General features: G+C 52.0%; 2 protein-coding genes across 5 annotated transcripts in view; one reads left to right on the top strand and one right to left on the bottom strand.

Annotated features, from left to right (window-relative positions):
• NELFA (negative elongation factor complex member A) lies at positions 1–23,389 on the top strand. Its single transcript, XM_047718636.1, has 11 exons — positions 1–324; positions 15,449–15,620; positions 16,974–17,135; positions 18,277–18,366; positions 19,837–19,967; positions 20,062–20,131; positions 20,435–20,523; positions 21,264–21,375; positions 22,048–22,325; positions 22,434–22,533; positions 22,656–23,389. The coding sequence occupies exons 1-11, from the start codon at positions 115–117 to the stop codon at positions 22,838–22,840; spliced, it is 1,599 nt and encodes a 532-aa protein (XP_047574592.1). The 5' UTR covers positions 1–114; the 3' UTR covers positions 22,841–23,389.
• Positions 23,390–23,856: 467 nt separating this feature from the next.
• Positions 23,857–27,955, bottom strand: part of NSD2 (nuclear receptor binding SET domain protein 2) — a 96,786-nt gene continuing 92,687 nt past the window's right edge. For all 4 annotated transcript variants that reach the window (XM_047718630.1, XM_047718629.1, XM_047718631.1 and 1 more), the window contains one exon: positions 23,857–27,431. In XM_047718630.1, coding sequence (XP_047574586.1) covers positions 27,160–27,431 — 272 coding nt within the window. In that variant the 3' untranslated portion in view covers positions 23,857–27,159. The remainder of the gene's footprint in view (positions 27,432–27,955) is intronic.

Below are 27,955 nucleotides of genomic sequence, written 5' to 3'. Positions count from 1 at the left end.
GAGACGTCACCGCGGCCGCCCCGCGGGCGCCGCCATGTTGGGGGTCCTCGCCGCGGCCGCGTAGGTGTCTTCATAAGATGCCGGCTCGGCGGCGCCCGGCTTTCTCCCCCCAAAATGGCGTCCATGCGGGAGAGCGACACGGGCCTGTGGCTGCACAACAAGCTGGGGGCCACCGACGAGCTATGGGCGCCGCCCAGCATCGCGTCCCTGCTCACCACCGCGGTCATCGACAACATCCGCCTCTGCTTCCACGGCCTCTCCTCGGCCGTGAAGCTCAAGCTGCTGCTCGGGACGCTGCACCTCCCGCGCCGCACCGTGGACGAGGTGAGGCGAACGGCGGTGGGGACGTGGGGCCGCCCCTTCCAGGGACCCTAGACCCGGACCCTGCCCCCTTCTCTCCGACTTTCCCTGCTTACCCCTTCCAGCCCTCCCCCGGACCTTCACGGTCACACGGAACCCCGCGACCCTCACGCCCCCCTGCCCACGGACCCTCATTCCCGCCCCGAGACCCTCGTCCCCGACCCTCACGCCCCCCTGCCCACGGACCTTCATTCCCGCCCCGAGACCCTCATGCCAGACTCTCAAGCCCCCCTGCCCACGGACCCTCACCGCCCCCTGGCCCACGGACCCTCATTCCCGCCCCGAGATCCTCGCCCCTGGCCCTCACGCCCCCCTGCCCACGGACCCTCATGCCCTCCTGACCCACGGACCCCCATTCCCCCTGGGACCCTCGTCCCCGACCCTCACGCCCCCTGCCCACGGACCCTCATTCGCGCCCCGGGACCCTCATGCCTCCCCCTCTCTCCCGCCCTGGTCAGGCCTGTCTCCCGACCGCCGGCCCCACAGGCCCCGGCCTCCCGGCCCCGGGGGTGCTGGAAGGGAGGAGCTGGAGCCCACCGGCCGGGAGGGGAGGCTGGGAAGCCGCCGGAGGACGTGGGGTCCCGTGGCCGCCATCGGGGCCCCGCAACCGGGATCCGGGCCGCGGAGGGCGGCGGGCTCCGGGTTCTGTCCCGGGCACCTCACGGAACAGCCGCTCATTCAGGGCGCTTGTTCACGAGTCTTAGGATTCTTCCCGCGTACGCGTGCTCCACGTCGCTCAAGGGCGTGGGTGTGAGACTGGTCTTGTTTTTCCGAAACGGCACGCTGTGTCGGTTTTCGCGCGAGGTAAACTAGGTTTCAAAATACCGAAGCCGGCGCCGGCTAACGTGGTGCCGCTGAGGTTGTCGGAAGGACGCGGCTGTGGTCTGTACCTTCGTGGCTGCGGGTGGAGCTGGCGCACAGGTGCGGGGCTGGCGGGGCTGGCGGGGAGGTGCCTGCTGCGCGCGTGCCCGAGGTGCGCGTTCACGCCGCGGCTTCGGCTCCGGGTGCCGCCCGTCCTGTCCCAGGGACACGGTGGCTTGTGGACTCGCATTAGGGGATCAGTAAGCACGTACTTGTCTGGGGTTGCGGGGTCACGGCACTGTGCCTGGTGTTTTCCAAAGGGGCCCTCCCCCACACTTTCCCGCCTGCTGGGTGCCTGAAGGTGTTTGGTGGGGTTCTCTTGTTCTTTCCCAGAGTAAGTGCACCATTTTAAGATTTATTTTTATTTTTAAAAATTTTTTAAAGATTTTTATCTATTTATTTGACAGAGAAAGAGCGAGAGAGGGAACACAAGCAGGGGGAGTGAGAGACGGAGAAGCAGGCCTCCCACCAAGCAGGGAGCCTGATGCCGGGCTCCATCCCTCCTGGGATCATGACCTGAGCCCAAGGCAGACGCTTAACGACTGAGCCACTTTTTTTTTTTTTTTTAAGATTTTTATTTATTTATTTGACAGAGAGAGATCACAAGTAGACAGAGAGGCAGGCAGAGAGAGAGAGAGAGAGAGAGAGAGAGAGGGAGGGAGGGAAGCAGGCTCCCTGCTGAGCAGAGAACCCGATGCGGGACTCGATCCCACGACCCTGAGATCATGACCTGAGCCGAAGGCAGCGGCTTAACCCACTGAGCCACCCAGGCGCCCCTGAGCCACTTTTTTTAAAGATTTACTTACTTCTTACAGAGCAAGCACGTGAGGAGGGGAAGGGATAGAGGGAGAAGCAGACTCCCCGCTAAGCAGAAGGCCCCTCTTGGGGCTCCACCACAGGACCCTCAGATCAGGATCGGGGCAAAACCAAGAGTTGGTTGCACCTAGGTGCCCCTGCATTTTTTAAATTGAGAATTAATGAACATACAATGTTATGTTAGCTTCAGGCATGCAACATAAGGATAATGGGATTTGCATGTATTGCCTGTGATCAGTGCAGTAAGTCATGCAGAAATTTTTTTCCCTTGGCATGAGAACTTTCAAGACTTACTTTTTTTTTTTTTTTTTTTTGAGATTTTATTTATTTGACAGAGAGAGACACAGCAAGAGAGGGAGCACAAGCAGGGGGAGTGAGAGACAGAGAAGCAGGCTCCCGCAGAGCAGGGAACCTGATTGGAGGCTCAATCCCAGGACCCTGGGATCATGACCTGAGCTGAAGGCAGACCTTTAACGACTGAGCCACCCAGGTGCCCCAAGACTTACTTTCTTAGCAACTTTCAAATATGCAGTATAGTATTATTAAGTACTTTCTCCACGTTGGATGATTTTGATTTGTATTTGCTTTAATACTAACATGGTTGAGCACCCTTTCATGTATTTATTCACTGATTTTCCTTTTCTGTGAGTTACCTCTTCACGTCTTTTGTGGGTTTTTTTTCTGACAGCTTTTTTTTTTCCTTTTTTAAAACATACACACATATATCTGTATATATATAAACATCAGTTGGCAGTCCTTTTTCAGTTATATATTTTATAGTGATTGTTAGTTTTTAATTTTTTTTTTTTTTTTTTTTTTTTTTTGTCAGAGAGAGAGGGAGAGAGAGTGAGCACAGGCGGACAGAATGGCAGGCAGAGGCAGAGGGAGAAGCAGGCTCCCCGCCAAGCAAGGAGCCCAATGTGGGACTGAATCCCAGGACGCTGGGATCATGACCTGAGCCAAAGGCAGCTGCTTAACCAACTGAGCCACCTAGGCGTCCCGCGATTGTTAGTTTTAAGCCTCACGCAGGCTTTTTCACAGAACCTTTGGAGGTGCAGATGCTCTCAGCTGGGACCAGCTGCTAGCAGTCTTTCCTTCTTCTGTGACGGGACTCAGCTTGTCTTGTTGAGGCCTAACAGGAGGGCGTTTCTGCTGTCTTGTTGGAGCAGCTCTATTCACCTTTCACATTCTTCAGGCCGCCTGGCCTTGATAATTGTGTGAAGCTGGGAGTCCAGTTTCCTTTTCCACATGGATGTCCAGTTAGTCCAGCCCCATTTATTGAAACTGCTGTCACTTCTGTGGGTCTGTGCCTGGGCTCTGCTGGGTTCCTTCAGGCTCTCATGTCACTGTGCAGATAACCCACTAAGTCCTGTTGCTGCCACTGTATACTGAAATCTGGGCAGCTCACAGCAGCCCCTCTCCCACTTCATTCTTCAGGAGCGTCTTTGGCTGTTCTGAGTTGTTTCTACTTGTGTATATATTTAACTTTCACTTCTCAGGTTACACATACATCATGTTGGAATTTTGATTTAGACTGAGTTGAATTTATACTGCATTCTGGGGTGAAATCATCTTAATATTGTATCTGATAATTTGTGAATATGGGCATACCTCTCTATTTAGTTTTCCTTTAATATTTGTTATAAAGTTTTATGATTTTCTTTATAGAGGTCTTCCATCTTCTGTTAGGTGTGTTATTAGATATTTCGTATTTTTCATGCTGTTGTAAGTGGTATCTGTTCAAATTTATTTTTTTAGATGAATCTGTGAATAGCTTACTAATTGCACTAATTTTTCTGTTGACTCTTTTTCTGTGTACTTTTACTAATATCTTTCCCATTACTTTTTTTTCCAAGATTTTATTTATTTATTTGACAGAGAGAGAGAGATCACAAGTAGGCAGAGAGGCAGGCAGAGAGAGGTGGGGGGAAGCAGGCTCCCCACCCAGCAGAGACCCTGATGCAGGGCTCAATCCCAGGACCCTGAGATCATGACCTGAGCTGAAGGCAGAGACCTAACCTGCTGAGCCACCCAGGCGCCCCCTACTTTTTTTATTTTTTATTTTTTAAAATTTTTTAAAGATTTTATTTATTTGTTTGAGAGAGAGACAGAGACAGCATGAGCGAGAAGGTCAGAGGGAGACGCAGACTCCCCATGGAGCTGGGAGCCTGATGCGGGACTCGATCCCAGGACTCCAGGATCATGACCTGAGCTAAAGCAGTCGCTTAACCAACTGAGCCACCCAGGCGCCCCCGCCCCCTACTTTTTATTTCTTTTTCTTGCCTTACACTGCACTCACCAGGACCCCTCCAGTACATTGTCTTTTTTCTGATTGCACAATGAGAACTTTGACTATTTTGATGATAAATATTATGTTTACTATTATTTTTGGTAGATAGATTTATCTGGTTAAGGAAATTCTCTTCTATTTCTAGATTTTTTATAAATTATTTATTTTATAATCTTTTTCTTTTTTTAGATTTTTTTTTTTTTTTTTTTAGTTCATTTGACACAGAGAGCACGAACAGAGGGAGTGGCAGGGTAGAGGGAGAAGCAGACTCCCTGCAGAGAGGGGAGCCGGACTTGGGATTCCATCCCACAACTCGCGAATCGTAACCTGAGCTGAAGGCAGACACTTCACTGACTGAGCCACCCAGGTGCCCACCTCCTAAATTTTTTTTAATCATGAATTTTTGTAATCATGAATGAGTTTTCTTAAGAGTTCTATTGAGATATAATTTCACTCATTTGAAATGTAAATTGAGTGTTTTTTAGTATGTTCAGAGTTGTGTAACCATCATCTTAGTCAATTTTAGAACATTTTCATCAGCCCCCAAATAAGCTATTGGCAGTCTCCCCCTCCACCACTCTCCCCACCTTCCCCAGCCTGAGGTGACCACTGATCTGCTTTCTGTGTCTGAGGATTTATCTATTTTGGACATTTCGTGTGAATGGAATCATACAATATGTGGTCCTTATGACTGGCTTCTTTGACTTAGTGTAATACTTTTGGGGCTCACTGACGTTGTAGTCTGTTTCTACTTCTTTTTTATAACTGACTGATACTCCACTGCATTGATATACCACATTTTATTCCTCAAGTATTTGTCAGTTAATGGATATTTGGGTTGTATACACTTTTTTTTGACTCACGAATACTGCTGCTGTGAAAGTTCACGAGAAGTGTGTATAGACCTATATTTCCAGTGTGGACACTGGGTTTCGGTTCTCAGGCATAGGCCTCAGGGAAGAACAGCTTGGCTTGTGTTATTACTGTCTTGAGGTCCTGCCAGCCTGTCTTCCCCGGTGGCTTCAGCTTCTTCACAGCTGATACCAGCTGCGATGTTTGAGTTTTCCGGTTTCTCCCATCCTTCCCATCCTTTGTTATCCTGTCTTTTTGATGTAGCCATCCTAGTAGTATGAACATGAATGGGTTTTGAGTTTTAACAAATGGTTAAAATATCCCTTGATGTGTAATTCCCCATATTTATAGAATAGCATTAATTGTAAACCAACTTTGCATCCCTGAGGTATAAACCTAATTTAGTAATTTTATTTTAATACTTACTTGAGAGAGAGTGTGCGTGAGCACCACAGGGTGGGAGGGGCAGAGGGAGAGACAGTTTGAAGCCAACTCCATGCTGAGTGTGGAGCCCAACGTGGGACTTGATCCCAAGACCCCAAGATCATGACCTGAGCTGAAACTAAGAATCAGAGCCTCAATAAGCTGTGCCACCCAGGTGGCCCCCAATTTGGCCATTTTATATTGTTGGGTTATGTTGTCTTGATAGTTTGTGTAGGAATTTTGTATTTATGTTCATAGGTGAGATTTACCTCTAATTTTACTTTTTTTTTTTTTTTTTTTTTTTTTAAGATTTCTTTATTTTAGAGAGAGAGAGAGAGCATGACCAGGAGGGGCAAAGAGGAAGAGAGAATCTCAAGCGGACTCTGTGCTGAGCACAGAGCCCATTGTGGGGGTCCATCTTGTGACCGGGAGATCATGATCTGAGCCAAAACCAGGAGTAGGGTGCTTAATTGACTGTGCCACCGAGGTGCCCCTCTGATTTTACTTTTCCATGTTGTCTTGTTAGATTTTTGGTATGAAGTTACGCTACCCTTATACAAGGGATTGTAGTGTTTCTTCTGTTTTTCTTTTCCTTGGAAAGTTTAATAATCAAATTATTACTTCCTAAATGTTTGGTAGAATTTAGTAATAAAACCATATGTGGGACCTGACTTTTCTCTGTGGGAAGATTTTTGAGTTTTGATTTTTGGTTTTATAGTCTTTTTTTTTTTTTAAGATTTAGTTATTTGACAGAGAGAGATACAGCAAGAAAGGGAACACAAGCAGGGGGAGTGGGAGAGGGAGAAGCAGGCTTCCCATGGGTCTCCAGGTTCCTGGGATCATGACCTGAACCGAAGGCAGACACTTAACGACTGAGCCACCCAGGTTTTATAGTCTTCTTCCTTTTTGGTTTTTTTTTTTAAGATTTTATTTATTTATTTGACAGATCACAAGTAGGCAGAGAGGCTGGCAGAGAGAGAGAGACGGAAGCCAGCTCCCTGCTGAACAGGGAGACCAATGCGGGGCTCTATCCCAGGGCCCTGAGATCATGACCTGAGCTGAAGGCAGAGGCTTAATCCACTGAGCCACGCAGGCGCCCCTATAGTCTTCTTAAGTAAAGGTTAAATGTTACATATTTTTTTAAAGGATCAGCCATTTCTACTAAAACTTCAAATTTATTAGTGTAAAGTGGTTAATATCCCTTTATTTTTTTAATATCAGAAGCATATGCAGTAATCTTCCCTTTTTCATTTTTCCCTCATTTTTCTTTTTCTTGATTCATCTAACCAGATATTTTCAATTTTCTAACACTTCGAAGTACCAACTTTTGGCTTTATTGATATTCTGTGTCATGTTATGTATTTGTTTTCTATTTCACTACTTTTTCGGACTTTCATTTTTTTCTTCCTTCTACTTTCTTTTTTATTTTGTTCTTTTTCTAATCTTTTAGGTTGGATGCAGACCTCATTTTCAGCTTTTTTTCCCCTAAAATATATGTGTAAAGCCATACATTTTCTTCTAATCCCAACATTAGCTGTATCCTGCAAGTTTTGATAAATAGCATTTTCATTAGTAAGTCACAGTATTTCCTAATTTCTATGATGATTTATTCACTGATCCTGTGTGGTTTAGAATTGTTTCTTAGTTTCTGTACATTGGAGAGGGAGAAATTTTAGTTACATTTTTGTTAGTGAACTCTAGCTGTATTGAGTGCTTGTCAGAGAATACAGTCTACATTACTTTAGTTGTTTGAAATTTAAGATTTGCTTAATGGTGAAATAGTTTTTATAAACATCGTGATTAAACTTGAGAAGCATGTTTCTTCTCTAGTTTTGAGGTCCACTACCCAAAATATGTTTATTAGGTCAGTTTGTTTATTGTATTGTATAGGTCTACTATAGTCTTACTAATTTTTTAAAAATTGTTTTACCGATTAGAGAGGGGGTGTGTTGATCTCTATTATGATATAGATTTGTCTATTTCTCCTTACAATTTTATCAACTTTTGCTTTATGTATTTTGAGCCTATGTTATTAGGTACATGCAGATTTAGAATTGGCTTTTATTAAAAAGAATTGGCTCACATGATTATGGAATCAAAGAAGTCCTGGGATCTGCTGCCAGCATGCTTGAGACCCGGAGAGCTGATGTACGGTGCTAGTCAGAAAGCCAGCAAGCTGGAGACCCAAGAAGAGCCAGTGTTCCTTCCAAGTCTGAAGACTGGGAAAGACCAGTGTTCCATCTCAGTCAAGCTGGAGTTCTATCTTCAGTGGACTCAAAGAGGCCTACCCACAGTAGGAAGGGCAGTCTGTTTTACTGAGTCTACCAACTCAAATGTTAGTCTCATCCAGAAACTTCTCATCCAGACACGCTTAGAACTCCTGTTTGAGCAGATGTCTGAGCACCCCTGGCCCAGTAAACAACAGTTCTTAGCTAATACCTAGGAGGAGGAAGAGAGATTAGAATGGTCCATTGCTTTGGTTTATTTCGTGAGGAGTCCAGAAGTTGGTTAAGGCTCCTGCTCTCTAAGTATTTTTATCCAGTTAGGGGAACAAGAATGATGTCTTGAAAATGGAGGCTAATGGTTTCAGAAGACAATGTATACGAGGTGTTTTGCTAACTGCAAAGTGTCATAAAATGTAAATAGTGACTTGAGGTTTGGGCTGTTTTTCTTTTTTTTTTTTTTTTAAGATTTTTATTTATTTATTTGACAGAGAGAAATCACAAGTAGGCAGAGAGGCAGGCAGAGAGAGAGGAGGAAGCAGGCTCCCTGCTGAGCAGAAAGCCCAATTCGGGGCTTGAACCCAGGACCTGGGATCATGACCTGAGCCGAAGGCAGTGCCTTAACCCACTGAGCCACCCAGGCGCCCCGGTTTGGGCTGTTTTTGAAAGGGCATTAGGAAATAAGAAATGCTGGTACTAGATAAAACCAGCGATCACTTTGGTCTAAGACATTGACATCGGCACCCGTGAAAGTTCCAGGGAGAGCAGGGATGGCTGGGAAGTACTATTTATTATGCAGAATTAACCAACTCTTGAGATGACCACGGGTAGTCCTAAGGATGCCTGTGCTCAGGGACTGGGAAGCTGCAGACTCCTCCCCTGGGATTCTCAAAAAGATAAGGCCAGCTGCAAGGTGGACCAGAGGCGGTTTATCCTAAGGCCGCACTGCCCCTGGGCAGGTCGTCATAGTATGTCCTTTACTCACTGCAGCTGTCTTCGTCCCGGAGAAACCACTGTCCAAAATTACAGTTCAGGAACTTTGCTGTTGGAAATATCTCCAAGAGAATGAAATGTTCCACTTTTACTCCGAGGATCTGTCACTTGGACACAGAAACAGCCTCACTTTCCAAGCCAGGGGCAGAGGGTCAGACAGGAGTGTGTGAACATGACATCCACGCCTCTCACATGTGTAGTTTTCGAGGACATTAAACCCATGTCCATGTCACAGTTCTGACACACACCTTGTGACACACAGACTCACCACTTCATTGACATTTAACCTAAACTCTGCTGCCGTGGTGCGCCCCCCGCCCCCATCCAGCACCTCTCTTGTTTCTTCTCTGCCTGTGGGGTGCAGCTCTGTCCCTACAGCGAGCAGGAGCCTCAGATCATCGGCCCAGGACACTGGGTCTCTCTGTAGTCTTGCACTTTCCTATGGCATGTTTTGGTGGGCTTTTTGAAATTACAGGCATCTTCCATCTGTTCTAGAAAATCTCAGTAGTTACCCCTTCACATATTGCCTTTACTTCCCTTAGTTTCTTTCCCTTATTCTCTGCTTCTCCAAGGAGGTGCATATGGGATTCCCCTCTGTCTCCTGACCCATATGTCTCCCCTCCATAGCTTCTAGTGGTTTCCTTTCTTTGTTATGGTCTGCATAGTGTCTGACTTAGCATCCCATCCCTTCCTTCATCTGCCATTAAACTGTTCATTGACTCCCTTTTCCTTCCTATAGTCTGTCAAATAAAGAAGTAAAATCTTGTGACACTCTTACCCCCACATCCTGCTCCCACATTCCTGCAGACACAAACCATTCTATTTATTTGTTTTAAAAGATTTCATTTATTTGAGAGAGAGCATGCATGTACAGGCAGGGGCTGGCAGAGACAGAGGGAGAAGCAGAGAGAAGAGAGAGGGAACGAACACAAGCAGGGGAAGTGGTAGGCAGAGGGAAAAGTAGACTCCCTGTTGAGCAAGGAGCCCCATGTGAGACTCGATCCCAGGACCCTGGGATCATGACGAGACCTAAAGGCAGCAGCTCTTAACTGACTAAGCCACCCAGGTATCCCAGCTCATAACTTTTTTTTTTTTTTTTTTTTTTTTTAAGATTTTACTTCTTTATTTGACAGATAAGAGATCACAAGTAGGCAGAGAAGCAGGCAGAGAGAGGGAGAAGCAGGCTTCCTGCCAAGCAGAGAGCCAGAAGCGGGGCTAGATCCCAGGACCCCGAGATCACGACCTGAGCCGAAGGCAGAGGCTTAACCCACTGAACCACCCAGGAGCCCCATAACTTTTTTTTTTTTTAAGTTTATTTAAGTAATCTCTATATCCAGCCTGGGGCTTGAACTCACGATCCCAAGATCAAGAGCCAAGAGCCACGTGCTCTGATGGAACCAGCTGGGAGCCCCTGTAGTTCTTTGTTGAGTAGACTGCCTCTGTGTGGACATGCTTTAGAAACAGGTCTCTCCTTGTGTGGACTGTCATGCCCAGGGAGACACGCAGGAGAGGGTGGCCAGGTGCTAGGTGTAAGTATCACTTCCTTTTTTTTTTTTTTTTTTTTTTTTTTTTTTAAGATTTATGTATTTATTTGAAAGAGAACACATGGAGAGGGAAAGAGACTCTCAAGGGGACTCCCTGCTGAGCACAGAACCTGCTGTGGGGCTGGATCTCACAACCCTGAGATCATCACCTGAGCTGGGCACGAGTTGGACCGACAGTTAAACGGCTGCGCACCTTTCCCACCCCCCGCCATATGTTTCACTTCTAAAGAAAGCCGCTGACTGCTCTCCAGGGTGGCGGTCCCATGTCACCTTCCCTCCAGCTGCTGTCTTCTACATCTGGCAGTGTCTGTCCTCTCAGGCACTCTCCTAGTTTGTGTTTCCATAGTCACTAGTGACACTGAGCGTCTTTTGTCAGTCTCACATCGCAAATCTTTGGTAAAGTACCTGTTCCCATCTTTCAGAGCATATTGTTTTTAATTGATATAAATTATATTGTCTTAGGTACTTCAGTCAGAGTTTTTAAACAAAACATTATTTTTAAGATTCATCCATGTTGCTCTTCATCTCCTCCAGGAGTTGGCCAACTGGCCATGACCTGTTCATAAAGTGTGTGAGCTAAGAACGCTTGCACGTTAGTAAAAGGATTGCTCAAAGTTGTGTCATTCTGGTTTTTTGGTTTTTTGTTTTTGTTTTTGCTTTTGTTTTTTTGACGTGGCCCACAAGCCCTGAAGTCACTGTCAGGTCCTTCACAGAGAGCTGGGCAGACTCAGACCTGCCCCGCTGGGCCCCCATGCTTGGTGTCCCTGTGCACGGCCCCCTCCAGCTCAGGGTGACAGCTGCCTCCAGGCTGGGTATGACTAGCAGTGCCACAGCACGGAACTCCTTCCCCGCGGGCCACTTCGAGGATTTCTGTGGAATCTGTGCCCAGGGGTGGACATGTTGGGTCATAGGACATATTTGCCTCAGTGGTGAGATTGTCTTGTCTACACCCCCACCTGCAATGCCTGATGGCACTTATATTCTCCTTCCCCCTCGGTTTTGTCCACTTTTCTGTTTTTGTGGATCAGATGGTTGAAAAGTGCTGCCTTGTGTTCATTTGAGGCAGCTGTCCCTGTGTTCTCTGCCTTCTCAAATTTCTGCCTTGTCCATTGCCTGTTAATAGCAAATGCCTTTGGGTCATTTGGGTGGCTCAGTCGGTGAAGCGTCTGCCTTTGGCTCAAGTCATGATCCCAGGGTCCTGGGATTGAGCCCCGCTTTGGGCTCTCTGCTCAGTGGGGAGCCTGCTTCCCCCTCTGCATACTGCCCCCCGGTTTGTGTTCTCTCTCTCTCTCTGTCAAATAAATAAATAAAATCTTAAAATAGTATCTGTCTCTGTTTCCATTGGGGTTGCCATCTTGTTGATTTGGAGGGACTCTGTATTTGGGATGGTAAACACTGCTGGTTTTGAACAAACACTACAGATTACATCTGCCATTCTGTTACCTGTCAACTTTTTCATTTGCCCTTTGCTGAACAGACATCTTTTGTTTTAACACACAGTAATAAGTTTTTTATTTATGGTTTGTGCTTTTGAAGTTTTAAGAAGTCATTAGATGTGCCTTTTTGATTTCTTTTCACTTTGTAGCCCTCCCATTCACTGATGGGTCCGTCATGCATCAGGAGTGCACCTTCAGACATGCTGTGAGATTGGAAGCCAGTTTTGTTTTCCTCTGAGTCCGGGGTCTGTCCCCAGCCGTGCACTTAGATGCAGGCCAACTCTTTCTCATAGATTGGGGGAGGCGTGGGTGCGCGCGCGCGTGTGTAAACGTGCACACGCATGCGTGAGGGCATGCGATGTTCCAGCAGCCCGTGCCAGGTTGCCCTCTTGGCAAGAACTGGAAGCTCCTTACTTCATCAGGCATCTGTCTCCCCGTAGAAGCCCCATGAAAACCTACCATGAGAACGTGGCTGAAGGTAGGGTTCTTGTCGAAGATTTTAATCTAAAAGTGTCCTGGACTGCCGTTATAAAATATTGTCAGCCGGATGGTTTAAACAGCAGACATTTATTTTCTTAGAATTCGGATGCTGGGAAGTGCAAAGTCTAGGTGCTGGCTGATTCAGTGTCTCGTGGCTGTGTGCTCACAGGATCCCTCTTCTCCCTGGGCACCACCTCCGCTATGGAGGTCCTGCCCTCAGGACCTTTTCACCTCCCACTCCCACCACATGGGGGTTAGGGTCTTAGCTTCTAGATTGAGGGGGACACACATTCAGGTTGTAACAGTAGTCTTTCTGGTTTTAACCTCCCTGCCTTTTTTCTTTTTTCTTTCTTTTTTTAAACATTTTTATAAAATCTCATCCATTTGGGGGCACCTGGGTGGTTCAGTGGATTAAAGCCTCTGCCTTCAGCTTGGGTCGTGATCCCAGGATCCTGGGATCGAGCCCTGCATCAGGCTCTCTGCTCAGCAGGTAGCCTGGTTCCCCCTCTCTCTCTGCCTGCTTCTCTGCCTACTTGTGATCTCTGTCTGACAAATAAATAAATAAAGTCTTAAAAAAAAAATCTTGGGACGCCTGGGTGGCTCAATTGGTTAGGCGACTGCCTTCGGCTCAGGTCAAGATCCAGGAGTCCCGGTTTCGAGTCCCTCATTGGGCTCCCTGCTCAGCAGGAAGTCTGCTTCTCCCTCTGACCCTCCCACTTCTCATGCTCTCTTTCTCTCTCAAATAAATAAGTAAAATCTTAAAAATAACAAAAAAAATCTTGGGGCACCTGGGTGGCTCAGTGAGTTAAGCCTCTGTTTTCAGCTCAGGTCATGATCTCAGGGTCCTGGGATTAAGCCCCTCATTGGGCTCTCTGCTCCGCAGGGAGCCTGCTTCCCCACCCCACCCCACCCCCGCCTGCCTCTCTGCCTACTTGTGATCTCTCTGTCAAATAAATAAAAATCTTAAAAAAAATTTTTTTTTTTTTTTAAATCTCCTCCATTTGGTCTCCTGGTTGTTGTACTAGTTTGCTGGGGCTGCTGGAACAGAGTGTCACAAACTAGGTAGCCTAGGACAACCGAAACACTCTATCACACGGCTCTGGGTGGCCTCTTCTAACCTGCTGTGGCTTCCACTGGTCTTTGGCAGCTGGTGGGGGCACCGCTCACTTTGTCTTTCTTCCATGAGTGTTTGGTTCTGTGTCCAGATTTCCCTTCTTGGTAAGGACACTGGTCATGGTGGATGGGACCTATCCCAATGGCTTCATCGTAACTTGACCACCTGGAAAGGCCCTGTTTCTGAACACAGTCGTATTGTGAGGTTCTGGCATATCTTTTTGGAGGAGTACAGTTCAGCTGAGAACACTAGGCTTTCATGAACACAGGTGGGTTCTCTATTCATCTCGTGCTCACTTGAGAGCACTTTGAGACCAGGTCTTCTTTTGCTTGTGTCCATCCCTGAAGCCCCACCTCGCTTGGCTCTCCAGAGAGACTCGGGGTCTCTAGGAAGGGTAGGTTATTAGAGGGGTCAAGTCTGCTGTGCATCTCGTTTTGGGAGGCTTCCATATTGGGCCGCATGTGGTGGCCTCATTCTTTCCGCTGCCCCACGCGATCTGCCGTAGCTGGCTGGTCTCCAGGCTCGTCTCCTCGAGGAAGCGCCAGCCTGGCTTCTGGGGCCTCAGGCCCAGCTGCGTGTCCAGAGGGCTCCAGTCTCCTGGCCCCTGGGCCAGCGTTGACCATCACCCATGTTTTTGATCCTTGTCTCCCAGACGTGTGAGGTGTGGACATCACTTTTGTGGCCTCTCCCCTCCTGGTGTTGTCATCTGTGAGTGTGGGTGCTCAGGACTTTGCTCACACAGTGTGTTTCCTGTTCTCAGTGCTTTGGGGCTGATCACTGATGGGGGGCCCGCCATCTTACTGAGCCACTGCAGACACGTTTAGATAGGAGTGATCATTTTATATATGTTCTTATTCTTAATTTTTTGTAGTAAGGGACAGTCGATATTGTTTAAATTTTCATTTTGTGCCTTTTTGTTTTTAATGTAGAACAGAGCTTATAGCTCAGCTAAAGAAAAGAGGGAAGGTGGTGGATGGGGCCATTATCTCTAACAAAAAGCCCCCCACCACAAATGTTAAAAAATAAATGTTTACAGTTTTTGCCATGAAAAGAATATATTTCTGCATCTTTCAAGAGATGGCCTTTTAGAACCCCTTTGCTGGTGCCCAGTCCTGTGTGTGGCCGACAGGGGCTGCCCAGTGTCAGAATTGAACACCTAGGAGCTTTGACCTGGGTGAGGAGACCAGGAGGCTTCTGCCCTGGTGGGTGGGACTCGAGGCGTGCTTGGGTGAGGGGACTCCATCAGGCCAGGAGTGCCAAGTCTCAGAGTCTCATGTCTGAGGGATGGAAAGGAGCTCCATCAGGGCCTCTGCCCTGGCCATTCCGGGGGCCAGCACAAATGCGGGGGTGGGAGCCAGGCAGCAGGAGCCCCATGCCGCCTTCTGCCCCTTCCTGGGCCCTCGCCCTGCTGAGCATGGCGAGGCTGCCTGCATCCATACTGCTCTATCGGGACTGGGAGCTGGTCTCCCCATCACCATGGTGCCCCACCAGCAGGTCTCCTAAGCGGGGATGTTGGTGGCCTGGTGGAGGTTCTGGGTAACGTGCGCTCAAGGGAGGCAGGTGCTTGTCTTTGGACAGCATTCCGGTCTCCTTCTGTGCGGGCAGCCGAGAAGCCTGGATGCCACTGGGAGCCACCTCGGAGGCTGCGGGGAGAGGCGGCCACCCCAGGGCCCAGTGCGCGTCAGCAGTGCGGGCGGGCATCGTGCCCTGGCAGAGACAGTGGCCACCCGGGTCAGGGGGATGGCCGTGGGGTGGAGGGCACAGAGGAGGGGGAGCCCACAGGCCCCCACAAGGATGGGACGGGTATGGAGGCCATTGCTGTAGAGCGTGGACACTGTTTTATGCCCACAGAAGCTACAGTGGGGTGCGAGCAAGGCCCCTCTGTTTAAAAACAAAGGTGCATGCATACTGGCTTCTGCCCAGCTCCGTCCTGCAGTCCTGAGCAAGGTGCTGGCACGTGTCAGTTGCGGGGGTGGGGGAGTCCCGGGAGGGGCGGGCAGGGGTGGCATCTCTTTGGGGGGCCCCCCTCAGGACTACCGTCTCTCCTTTCTCGGCAGATGAGGGGCGCCCTGGCAGAGATTATCCAGCTGGCTACCCTGGACTCGGACCCCTGGGTTCTCATGGTAGCTGACATCCTGAAGTCCTTTCCCGACACAGGCTCGCTTAACCTTGACCTCGAAGAGCAGAATCCCAACGTTCAAGACATTTTAGGAGAACTTAGAGAAAAGGGTATGTGTGTGTGTTTCCTACTGGGAGACAGGGAGACAGGTCTTCCTTTAAACCTCTTTGCTGAAGTGAATTCGGCATCTGGAATGTTGCATCGTGTGCTTGCCTGCCGTGTACATGGTCCGCCCTGGACGCTGGCCCCCAGCTTTGTACCAGGACAGAGTCTTTGTGAAACAAGCTTGGGGCAGCCTGCAGGCTGCTGCTCACCACGCTTGCCGTATCTGAGATCCGTGACCGCTTTCATGGTCACGCGCGCTCTCTCCCTGCTCAGCTCCTTAAGGCCATGATGGGCTCTGCCCCTTCAGGTTGCAACTCCAGAGCCTAGATCATTCCCTGGCACAGAGTAGATGCTCAGAAACTTGTGTCGAAGATATTACCAGTTCACTTGTTCTCAATGGGAGCTGAAACCATTTAGGAAATACTGGCCAGCGGTCAGGACTCTAGCAGAAGTGGCAGGCTGGTTCCTCTCCTCGAGCGAGCTGGATCTGGTGTGCCCTTAGAGATGGGACCATGCTACTGCAAGGCCAGTGGCCGGCCCGCCCCCTGCAGGTGGCCCCGACACCCCCTCTCCCCTCCAAAGTGACCGCTCTGTCAGTTTTGATCTCAGTGGCCCACACACCCCATGGACACTGCAGGAGCACCGGGAAGCCAGCCCCACAGGTCTCTGTCCCGGTGCTTAGCTTGCCCAGGGTGCAGGTGAGGTCCGTGCCTACTTGGTGACTTCTCTGGGTGGGAAGGGCTGCTCTGTCTTCAGCTCCTGGTGAGGGGTGCTCCTTGGCCCCTGGCGGGGGGGCCTGGTCCTACAGGGAGTACCATGAGGGGATGGGTGTGCAGGAAGAGTGGGACCTGGGTTCAAGCCCCTTCCCCCAGGGTTTCTCCTGAGCTCTGACTGCTGGGTGAGCACCCAGAGCCAGTAGCTGCCTGGGTGCTGCTTCTGAGGGCCCGGCTTCAGCAGGGGCGGGGGAGGCTGCTGGCTGAGACCACAGCGCACTTTCCCTTCCTACTGCTAGGGGTGTGTCCTGGCACCTCCGATGCCCTCCGGACGCTCACAGCACCCTCCAGAAATGGTCGTGCTGCTGAGGGGCAGGTGGGCCGGGCCGGGCTGGGCCGGGCCAGTTGAGCCGTACGTCTGACCCCTAGTGGCACTGGCGGCCTTGACTGCTAGGTGACGGGGTGGGGTGGAGCCTCCGGGGAGTCCGCGCCCTTGTTTTCTGTTTTGAAAAGCAAGCGGAAGATCCAGGACCATAAACAGGAGACTGCACGTGGGTTCACATTTTCACATGAGCCGTGTGCCAGCTGTGGCGCGTGGGAGGGGATGCGGCTGCTAATGCCTCGTGTTGGTTCTGGAACGAGCAGTGAACGAGTGTGAGGCGTCCGCCATGCTGCCCCTGGAGTGCCGGTACCTGAACAAAAGTGCCCTGACCACTCTCGCCGGGCCTCTCACGCCCCCGGTGAAACACTTCCAGTTGAAGAGGAAGCCGAAGAGCGCCACGCTGAGGGCAGAGCTGCTGCAGAAATGTGAGTGCCCCCGCCCCTCGGAGGGACCCACTGGCTTGGTTCACGCGGTGTCCTCCTCAGGGCTTGCTCGCTGGAGCTCCTCCAGGCCCGACGACACCCAAACCGTGCAAGACGGCTGCTCACGCAAAGTGCAGTGTTTAGGGGTTTTTTTGGAAATTTATTTATTGCTCTGCTAAACTGTGTTCTAAAGTCTGCTTTAGAAACTTGGGGGTTTTTGGGTTAAAGTGTCTGTAGTCTTTGTTACAAAATGAAGCCTACAAACCGCGCCACGTGGGCAGCAGGAAAGGTGGCCTCATGAGGGCCTTTGGAAAGGCTGGGCCTCCCTCATTTCTGGAGTTGCAGGTGATGCCCCTTTGGCCTTAGAGATGTTTGGCCATTTTACTTAATGTTTCCTCAACTAGCAGCGTATAAAATGTGTGTTGAAGATATTTGCCAGAAAAAAGGCAAGAAAATGGATTCGTTCAGCCAAATTGCACAACAGATTTCAGTTCACTTTTCTTCTGAGCCGTCAGGGACTTGGTATTAACCATGTACATAAATGCCCCGACTGCCAAGAACCTGGTATCCTGGGTCCATGGCTGCTCTGTGGCCTCACAGAGCCTGCAGAGCATGGCAGGGGTTCAGGCCCTGGTGCCCCCCCCACGACCCACCCCTGCAGAGCATGGCAGGGGTTCAGGCCCTGGTGCTCCCCCACGACCCACCCCCACCACTGGCCCTGGCCTCGCATTTCACCTTCCCCGCCAAGCCATCTCAGGAAAGTCTTGTTTCCTTCCTCTTGTTCACGCATCTGTGAGGAGAAACGGCACACCTTGCCCGGTGACCAGTGAGGACGCCCCACCGTACCTGTGGGGCCTCCCTCCACCCATTGGGGAGACAGAAGGACCCTCCCAGGCCCTTGGGAGTACAAGTCTTTCTGCCCCTGGCTCTACTTCCTCGACAGTAGGGTTTTCTCAGCAGAAAACAGGACATCGGAAGTGGGGCAGGGCTGCTTGGGGAATGCGGGAATGCTTGCTTAGGAAGAGAAAGCCCTATGTTTGTAGGAACTCTTCCAGATCTGACTTCTTTGGGAGGTAGAGTCACGGGGGCATCGTGCCTCCGCAGTCAAGGGCACGGGCCTGATCTAACGCAACCCTCCTTACAGCCACTGAGACAGCCCAGCAGCTGAAGAGGAGCGCAGGGGTGCCCTTTCACGCCAAAGGTCGGGGCCTGCTCCGGAAAATGGACACCACAAGTAAGGCGGCACCGCACCCCCGGGCTCGCCGTTGCTTGTCAGAAGGGGCTTGACCTCAGAGACAAGCTCTCTCCTTGTCGCAGTGGCACTTAAGTGTCGAGATCTGTGTGGGCCCTGAAGGTGCCTTGAGGCGTGGTGGTGACAGGACACAGGAGATGAGAGCGCTCAGGCTTGAGTTAAGGTTTCCTGTTTGCAGAAGGACCTGGAAGGTTACGTGTGAACGTGCCAAGAGCAGCCAGACTAGAATTTGAGGGAAATGCTGGCTTCTGGCTTGCTCTAGCAAGCCCAGTGCTGCTCTGTGCGGGGGGGGTGGGGGGGTGGGCTGCAGGTGGAGAGTGAAGTACCCAGGGTAGCAGGTGTCCCCAAGGCATGTTCTTGGGCTGCACCTCCCTCCTCTGGGGTAGAAACAGCCCCGCACACAAGTGGAATAGATGTTGTGAGGAGAAAACCAGTTTCCCTGGGGCTTGGCCCCCAGAAGGCACTGGACAGAAAACCCAACGGGCAAGAGGGCACAACGGCCATTTTCCCGGCCCAGGACCGACCAGACAGCTGGGAAACTGGGTCACCTGAAAACAAAATTGTGCACACCTGTTGGAGCCCAAATGGATGCCTCAGGGGTGGGGTCCCCTTCTGTAGGCCCCACCCCAGTGAGGTATCCTGAGGCCAGTGGCATGGTCACTATGCCTTTGACACAGCATCCAGTTCAAGGTCCAGCATGCTTCTCTGGTCCTGCTCATGGTGCTGGGAGGGGGCCACGTGTCCCCTGGTTCTGCGTCATGGTGTGAGATCTGAGCGTGGGTCTGGAGGCGGGAGTGGGGAGGTGCCAGATGCCTGGGGACGGGGACAGGCCCTGTTCCGGAGGCACCATCCCTGTGTGTCAGGCGACTTTGTTGTGATAGACTGGGGACCAGACTCGGGGGGGAGGGTGGGGCATGTGGGGGGTCTAGCTGAGAACAGGTCTGATCGCCAAGAGATGCAGGAAGGAAGCTAGGCTGAGAGTCCCATCTGTCTGGGCTGTCGAAAGGCTCGGCGTGTTCGGGCAGATGGCTGGAGGTGTGACAGCTTTGTTTCTGTTGGTGGTTTTGGCAGAAATGCCTAAATGTCATCACTTCCTGTGGCCTGGCTCTTTGACTCGACACCTGAGTGCTTGAGTACCCGGAGGGGAAGCCTTCACTCCCTAAGGCCCGGGGTCGCAGGTTCCCTGTGGGGTCACCTCCACCCACCCTCAGAGACACAGCCAGTCCGTGGGAATTGGGGTCACACCTGCTGAGCATCTGACAGGCTCGCGGGGGGTGAGGAAGGCACCAGGCCGGTGAAGTGGGCAGCCAAGCGCCTCCCCACTGTACAGTGTGCAGGTTTTTGTAGAAAAGGGTGGAAGTGGCAGGAGACAAGCCAGACCCCAGAGTCCAGCCTGCGCTGCGGGGCAGCCCTGGCCCAGGCAGCCACTGACAGGTGCTGTCCTCTCTGCAGCCCCACTCAAAGGCATCCCGAAGCAGGCACCCTTCCGAAGCCCCACCACCCCCAGTGTCTTCAGTCCTGCCGGGAACCGGACACCCATCCCGCCTTCGAGGACTCCTCTGCGGAAGGAGAGGGGCGTGAAGGTGGGCACTTCCCCACGGGCCTCTATGGCCTCACCAGAGTGGCCTGGCGTCCCTCCCGTGGCAGTTAAGGGTGGGCTTCTGTCTGTCTTGGCAGCTGCTTGACATCTCTGAGCTAGATATGGTGGGTGCCGGCCGGGAGGCGAAGAGGAGGAGGAAGACGCTGGGTATGGAGACGGGGCTCCCTGCGGGGTCTGGGCGGATTGGGGCCACGCCTCCCGACCGGTCCCTCTTTGGTTTCTCCCGGAGGCCAGGGTTCCTCGTGTCCCTGGCAGCTTGTATGGCTCACCAAGGGTGTCCGTAACTGGGGCGCCACGACCACACCTGTGTCGCAAATGGGCTTCCTGTGTTCTTTGCCTGGAGACTGGGTGTGAAACGCACGCTCAGCCTGTACCCCAGGGGCCCGCTAGGCTGGCTCGCAGGGTGCTGTGCCAGTGGGGACACTGGCAAGGACTCTGCTTTGTTGGCAGATGCGGAGGTGGTGGAAAAGACAGCCAAGGAGGAGACCATCGTGGAGAACGCCACCCCGGATTACGCAGCTGGCCTGGTGTCCACACAGGTGGGGCTGCAGCGCCCTCCCCAGCTGCCCACCTATCCCCTTGCTCCTCCTGAGGCCACTGTGTGTGCTCCCTTTTGTTCCGGTGGTTCCCCACACCATCTGCCCCATGTGGAACGTGTGTGTGCGGGTGAGGGTGCAGGAGGGCGCGCTGGCCAGAGGCCCTGACGTGGGCATCACATGAAGGCTGAGTGCATGCACACTGCATGTGCTCTCTGGGGGGCTCCTTGGCGAGTCTCCTCACTGCTGTGCCTTGGTTTCCCCTCTGCCTGCTGGGGAGGGCAGTGCTGGCCTTACAAGTGTGAGGGCGGGCGGGCGCTGGCTGTCAGGCCTGTGTGTGGGGCGTGAGGCCTGCCTGCCGTGGTGGAGATCAGTGGCCAAACACAGCCTGCCGCCTAGAGTCTCGTCCACACAGACTGTACACGTGCAGCTCGTGGGTTCAGGGCCACAGGCAGGGGCTGGAGAAAGGCCCCGAGACCAGGGTGGCTTCTGGGTAATGGCTTAGTTTCTTCCTGTTGCGAGGCTGTTTTCTCATTTCGTACAACGAGGGAGTCTTCCCTCTATCGTTTGCTTTTCTGGTAAGAGGAGACCTCGAACGACCTTTCCTCAGAGGCAGCTGGTTTGGGAAGCTCCCTAAGCCGCGGGGGGGGTCACCCCAGGTTTGAGGAGAGTGGAACCCGCGGTCCTGCCGCAGGGTTGGGGGTGGAGCCGGTCTAGGAACGACTGTAAACTCTGTGTTCCAGAAACTTGGGTCCTTGAACAGTGAGCCCGCATTGCCCTCCACAAGCTACCTGCCTGCCACACCCAGCGCGGTCCCGGCCTCGTCCTACGTCCCCAGCTCTGAGACCCCGGCAGGTGAGCTCCCCACTGGGAGTGCCCCCCCCACTCGGATGGGACACAGCAGCAGCTGGCACAGGGCTTCCAGAACATCCATGCTGTGTCCTCCTCGAGCTATTGCTGGTGCTGACCTGCCAGCACGAGTTTCCGGGAATGAACCCGAAGTTCCCACCTGCTCTACCCTTTCTGGGGGCACACAGGTGGTGGCCTCTCTGCACAGCGCAGCAGGAGCATTGTGCTGGGGGTGGGGGCGGGGAGGCCCGGCTGACTGCCTCAGGGCCCAGGGGTCCCTTCCCAGTCCCAGGATTTCAGAAGGAAAGGTGGACCCAGAATAATGGCCTCAACTCTGGAGCTCTTGCTCTGCTGGGCTTGGCCCTCCAGGAGTGTGGTCCTGGGAGCACAAGTAGCCAGAGAGGGCCACGGGGTCCAGCAGGCTCTTGGGACCGGAGGCGGCAGCCTGCCTGTCTTCCCAGAGCCTGTACATCTCCCTGCGCCGGTCTGGAAAAGCCAGAGACCTTTGGCTCCAAGGTGGGGGTCTCCGGCTTCCACTGTGGGGACCCGGAGCCGAGGTCTCAGGGTCAAGCAGTTGGGGCCAGGGAGGTGGAAAAGAGTCTGACCCCCTTCCCGAGGTGGAGGGGGGTCCCTGGCTCTGCGCTGCCGGCCCTCCAGCATACCTCACTCTGCTCACAGCACCGTCCTCTCGGGAAGCGGGTCTGCAGGCCAGCCGGCCGCCTGAGGAGCCCAGCACTCCCAGCCCCGCGCTGCCAGCACAGTTCAAGCAGAGGGCCCCCATGTACAACAGCGGCCCCAGCCCTGCCGCCTCTGCGCCTTCAACGCCCACCTCCCCCCTGACGCCCACCACACCCCCAGCTGTCACCCCGACTGCCCAGACACCTCCAGTGGCCATGGTGGCCCCGCAGACCCAGCCCCCTGCCCAGCAGCAGCCCAAGAAGAACCTGTCCCTCACGGTACATGTGCTCTAGGTGCTGGGCAAGAGTCACTGGGAAGGTGGTGCGGATGCGGGTGGGGGTGCCGGGAGGGCCCACGGACCCACAGCCCTCTCTCCCTGCTCGCAGAGGGAGCAGATGTTCGCCGCGCAGGAGATGTTCAAAACAGCCAACAAAGTTACGCGGCCTGAGAAGGCCCTCATCCTGGGCTTCATGGCTGGCTCCCGAGGTGGGTGGGCGCCGCTGGCCCCATGGGGTGGGGGAGGGGGGACAAGGGCACTGCGGTGGGAGGGTGGACTCCCTCTCTCCGCCCTGCGCCCCGGCCCGCCCAGCAGCTCCTGCCCTCCACAGAGAACCCGTGCCAGGAGCAGGGTGACGTGATCCAGATCAAGCTGAGCGAGCACACAGAAGACCTGCCCAAGTCAGACGGCCAGGGGAGTACCACAATGCTGGTGGACACCGTGTTCGAGATGAACTACGCCACAGGCCAGTGGACACGCTTCAAGAAGTACAAGCCCATGGCCAACGTGTCCTAGAGGCCCCCCGCACACCCACCTTCACCGTGGGGCTCTGAGGGACAGCCGGCGACTGCTGCCGAGCCCCAGCCCATGGAAGCTTTTAGGTTCATTTCTCGGGGGTGTTGTGGACTTATTTTTTAAATTTTAATATGGGTTACCTTTTGTGTGATTTCAGATACTTTTTTGGATTCAATATTACATTTTTGAATGTTAAAGTTAACCAAAAAAGTTGTAACTTCCTAATTTTAGCAACAGCTCTGCCAGTTAGACTTTTATCTTTTTTTTTATTTTTTCTTAAATTCCAAGGACCATGAGGGAGGGCTCTTCCTTGCTAGCGTGATGCTCTCTCCGCCCTGCAAGGTTGAGGTGACCAAAGTGAGGCCCAGTGCAGTTGAGAACGGGGTGGGGACGGCCCGCCACGTGCCCAGAGCGGGGACGCCGGGCCACACGCTCTACGTGCAGGTTTTCTATTTGTCTTTTGTACGGTTGTGAGCATTGAGACCAGTCTTCTGGTTCCTGTTTTCATTGTACAATCTGAGTAATTAAAGTATAGCTTTTCTAAAGAAAGCCCCGCGCCATGTTTCAAGCCAGCTTGTCCTCCCTGCTCCAGGGCTGCAGCCTGCTCGGGGTGGGGGTTGGCAGGGGGGAGGGGGCAGCAGGACGGTCAACCCCCACCACCCGCCAACACAGCCACAGCCAGAGGCTCTCTGTTGGATAAGACGGAGGGCCGAGAGCTGAGAAGAGTCAGCAGCTCCTCTCCTGACCGTGTCACCTTTGATGGGGATTTGTGGTCATTTACCCCAAAAAAGGAGGGGGGCACTTTTCCAAAAGGAGAGCCCTGCTTATTGTGTCTGGTACTGGCTGTACCTCTGGAGGCCCCATCAGCCTCTCCCTGGCAAGTTGCGAGCCGGACGGCAGTTAGAGGATAGGGGGCACGTGTCGGGGCTGTGCCAGACACTAAAGGAACTAGAAAAGTGGGGAAAAGCCCCAAACTTCAAAATGCAATCCCATATAAAATAAGTTCAAGAAAGAAAGCCTTTAAAAAAATTTTTAATACAAAAATACTCATATACAGTTTTTCAAACACAACGTGCCACTTTAAATGCTATTTTCCCCTGACTGGCAGTTCTCACGTCTACAGTTCAGTCTGTTACCCCCCAGAAGGAATTTCAAGTTTTTAAGTCTGTGCAGACCGGTGAGAGCGCAGAGTGTTCCTGAAAGGAGCCTGACCTCATCCTGTAGGAACCAGCAAACACCGACAGGCACACTTCAGTTCGTGTGTAATTTCTGACAGGGCATTTCACATCTCAACAGGGTACGGCGGACACCACGACGCCCGTGACAGCAATTCACTCTAGTGACTAACGCCCAACACTGCTGTTCGGAGGATCAAGAAATTGGCAACAGTCATTTGTGTTAATTTTCATCAAACAGGCTTATCTGTAATTCCTGGAAATACGGTAGTTCTGGAATGTGGGCACTGCACCCCCTGTGGTTTGTACGTCAGGATCAGAACTTGAGAGGCATCTGAGGCGCGGACCTGAGCATGTGGGAAGCCCGGGAGGTGGGGTGTCGCATGCAGTTCCTCACGGGACAGGGCAGACAGTGTCCCATGTGCTATGGGCACCACACTCGATTCCCCATAGTGGTTGCAGGTCATGAGTGCCAGGGTGGACACATCCCTGGGCCCCACACCTGGAAACATGCTGGTGTAGGCGGGCACGACCTCACTTACCAGGGCTGCGGTGCCGGCCATTCCTGATGCTGGGGAATCAGGAGATGTTGGGGCAATTTTCATTTTGTTTCTGCTTCACGTTCATGACAAAGGACTGAAGGGGACACTCAGAAAGACCGACTCCCCCCAATTGAGCTCTCCCTCAGACTCAGTTGAGCGCATCAGCCCCCACAGGAAGCCTTGTGCTCAGATTCATAAACCAGTTTTCTAGAGATTTCAAAGTTAGTGTTATTTGCTCATTAGTTCAACAGTTTTTGGAAAGAGGATAACCATATTCAAAATTTTTCCAGTATTTCCTTCAGAAAGATTGTAGAAGAATTTGAAAATATCAAAGTGACTCAAAAATCACAAGATTTTACTCCATCAAATACAAAAATAAGTTAATCTGCTTCCCAAAGTGCACTGCGAGCCCAGTCTGATGGTCTAACGCAGAAGCCCCTTCGCTAGTGGGAAACGACAAGTGAGGCATATGACCTGCACCCCAGGCCCCAGGCTCTGAAGAGAGGCCTCCACAGCCTCAGGCCCTGGCCCAGAACCTGCGAGTGGAGGAGCACCTCTGGGCCTGTCACTGGAACCTTCCAAGTTGTTCTGGGAATGAGCATAAATCTATAATCAATCCAGTATTTTCTTAGGATGATTTGAGAAAAATTAGAGTTCTAAATGGAAGCCCCCCACACACACTAGTCCCCGTGTCTTACCAAAGCAAGTGCATTTCCAGAGGCCACCTGAGCCACATGCAGGAGTCAACTGATGACCAAGCTCCCATGTCTCCTGGGTCGCCGTGTATGGCTCCTTTCTCCAGGATGGCGGTAAGAAGAGGTGCCAAAGGGACGGCCACAGTTGGTAAAACTCTGCTCTTAGTGCTGGGGGGACCTGCAGACACCAGGGAGCCTCACCAGAAGCAGATTCTTCCCTGTGCTCAGAGCCTGGCAGAGAGCACCGCACCCAAGAGCTCGTGTCACAGAACCACGGAGAAGCAGTGAACAGGGATCTGGGTCCAAGGACATCCCACAACTGTGCAAGGCAGAGACGACAAAAGGAAGGAGCAGGAGACCTCAGGAGTGGTTTTTAGGAAGGGCTATGTGCACGTCTCTGCAGGATACATGTCCTCCTTAGGTTATCTTATGAAGAAAGAGCCAGAAAAAGCATCTGCTGCTGAATATTCCCTTCCCTCCCATTGCGAGCAGTGCACAGAGACTGCAGGCCCCCATCCTCAGGGTGCTCTGGACTCCCCACAGTCAAGAGGAACTTCAAAAGAAAAGCCAACTTGTATTCCCAGCAGCTTCTCACTTTGCGGGGCTGGGCCTTCTACTGAGTGAGAGTTAGTGGCCATCTCCTTGGGGAACTCGGGGCAGACGCCCGCCTGCTGCTGTGCTAGCCATGCAGGCCCGGAGCCCCGGCACAAGCGTTTTTCCACAGTGTCCTGGCTGAGCACGTTTCCCATGAACAGACCCACAAGTGTGACTCAATGGCAGTAACTAGCTCAAAACCCTGGGTCTCTCCTCAGACCCTGAAAGAACATTGTTTCGGAAATGCATTGTCTCCCGTGTGCACTGGGTCCCCGGGGTGGGGAGCACCTGCCCTGCTCTTGACAGTCACCTGCGGTGCCACAGGGCGGAACAGAGCTCCTACAGAGCCATCTCCACAAACTCCTCACTTTACACAAACTCACCACGGGGCTATACCCCTACCGAGTGGTGTGCCTTTTGCTGGGACAACTCGGGGCCGCACCAGTAAATACACATTTCAGTCGGTGGTAATTTGTGAAACAAGTTTAGCAAAAATATATTGAGAATAAAAGCCAGAAACTGGTAAAGAAAAGCCAAATGAAAAAAATATACAAAGTCTTCCCCTAAACGTTGGTAAGAACCGAGTACGTTTAGGAGACAGGCCTGGTTGGGAGAGGCCGGGTGGCACAGACCCCACACTCAGTCCAGATGCGCATCGGAATGAACTACAGGGGGACCTGACACACACACTATGTCACTATCACCGCTCCTGGGGCCGGCTTCTCACTAGGATGGAAAAGAAGCATTTTGAGAAAAAATTTCACATTAGTATATAAAAAAAAAATCATACAGCTGTTTCATAAGAGCAAAATAATGATCAAAGTCATGGTTTCCAAGGAATCCAGGGTCTGAGTCCTCGCCCAGGCCCCACCCTGGTCTCTCCTGAGTGATGAAGACAGGTAAGCAGGCCAAGTAACATTGTTAAGATCAAAGAGATAATAGTGATCCTTTAGAAAAATACTACTCTCTACATTTCGGGTGAGATAAAAACATTTCATATGCCAATTAATTTTCAATTATAACTTTAACCTACAAAAATAGAGTGGGAGGAGACCTTGACATTCTCAGAAATTCAAGTGTAGCTGTAATGCTGTGTAGTAAGGCTTGTTTGTCCAGGAACCTTCTGAACCTCGTGGCTCAGATGGGTCATCAGTGCAGACGCAGCGGGCGCTGCTGAGGATGGCTCAGTGGTGGACAGGCGCTCCCCCCACAGGAGGCCTACGCGGCTGACGTAGCGGCTTCGAGCTGGGTCCTCTGGGCCAGTCCCCGGTGTGGCCCTCTAGCCCTGGATCTGGCCAAGCCGCCACCTGGCGCTATTTGCCTTCTGTGACCCTCCGCCAGCACCTCCTTTTCTTCCTTTTCCCCTTGGACTTGGTGGGTTCTGGAAAGGGTTTCTCAGTCTTGACACTTCGAGCCGACTCTGCCCCCAAGTCATGCTCACAGCAGCATGACCGCCCATCCTGGGTGGAGCTGAAGGCCGTCCCCTCCTGGTGTTCCTTGCAAAATGAATTGGGGCAAAAGTGGCAAAACAAAGTGGAAGGTTTGCCACACACGTCACAATGATGCCAAGGACATTCCCACTTTCCTGCAATGAAACACAACAAATTAGCAGAAGCGACGGAACCCTAACAACGTCTAACATCTTCATGGTTGGAAACCAACTTTAAAACTGGTGAGACAGACACAGACTAAGACAAGACACTGCTTCCTATGGAGCTGTGAAAATGTAAAGCGAAAGGAAGGTGGGCACTCACAGGCCTGGCGGGCGGGCCTGACAGGGCACCCACATCCCCGAATCCCAGGCCGCTGCCCTGCACACGTGTGGCTAGCTTCTGTGACCTTGCTGTGGCCTGGACCCATGATCCTTCTGGCACTCGTGTGTAGGGGTCACTATCACACCTCCAGCAAACAGGTTTCTCTCCCATTTGCCTATGAAATCATGCTTTTTTAAAAATTTTTTTAAAAAATTTTATTTGCGAGAGAGAAAGAGCATGAGAAGGGAGAGGGTCAGAGGGAGAAGAGAAGGAAGAGGGTCAGAGGGAGAAGCAGACTCCCTGCTGAGCGCGACCCCGGGATCATGACCTGAGCCGAAGGCAGTTGCTCAACCAA

The sequence above is a fragment of the Lutra lutra genome, chromosome 2 (genome assembly GCF_902655055.1).
Source record: "Lutra lutra chromosome 2, mLutLut1.2, whole genome shotgun sequence".
Lineage (NCBI taxonomy): Eukaryota > Metazoa > Chordata > Mammalia > Carnivora > Mustelidae > Lutra > Lutra lutra.
Note: the sequence above shows the minus strand (reverse complement) of the source record. Positions and strands in the feature narration are given on the sequence as shown.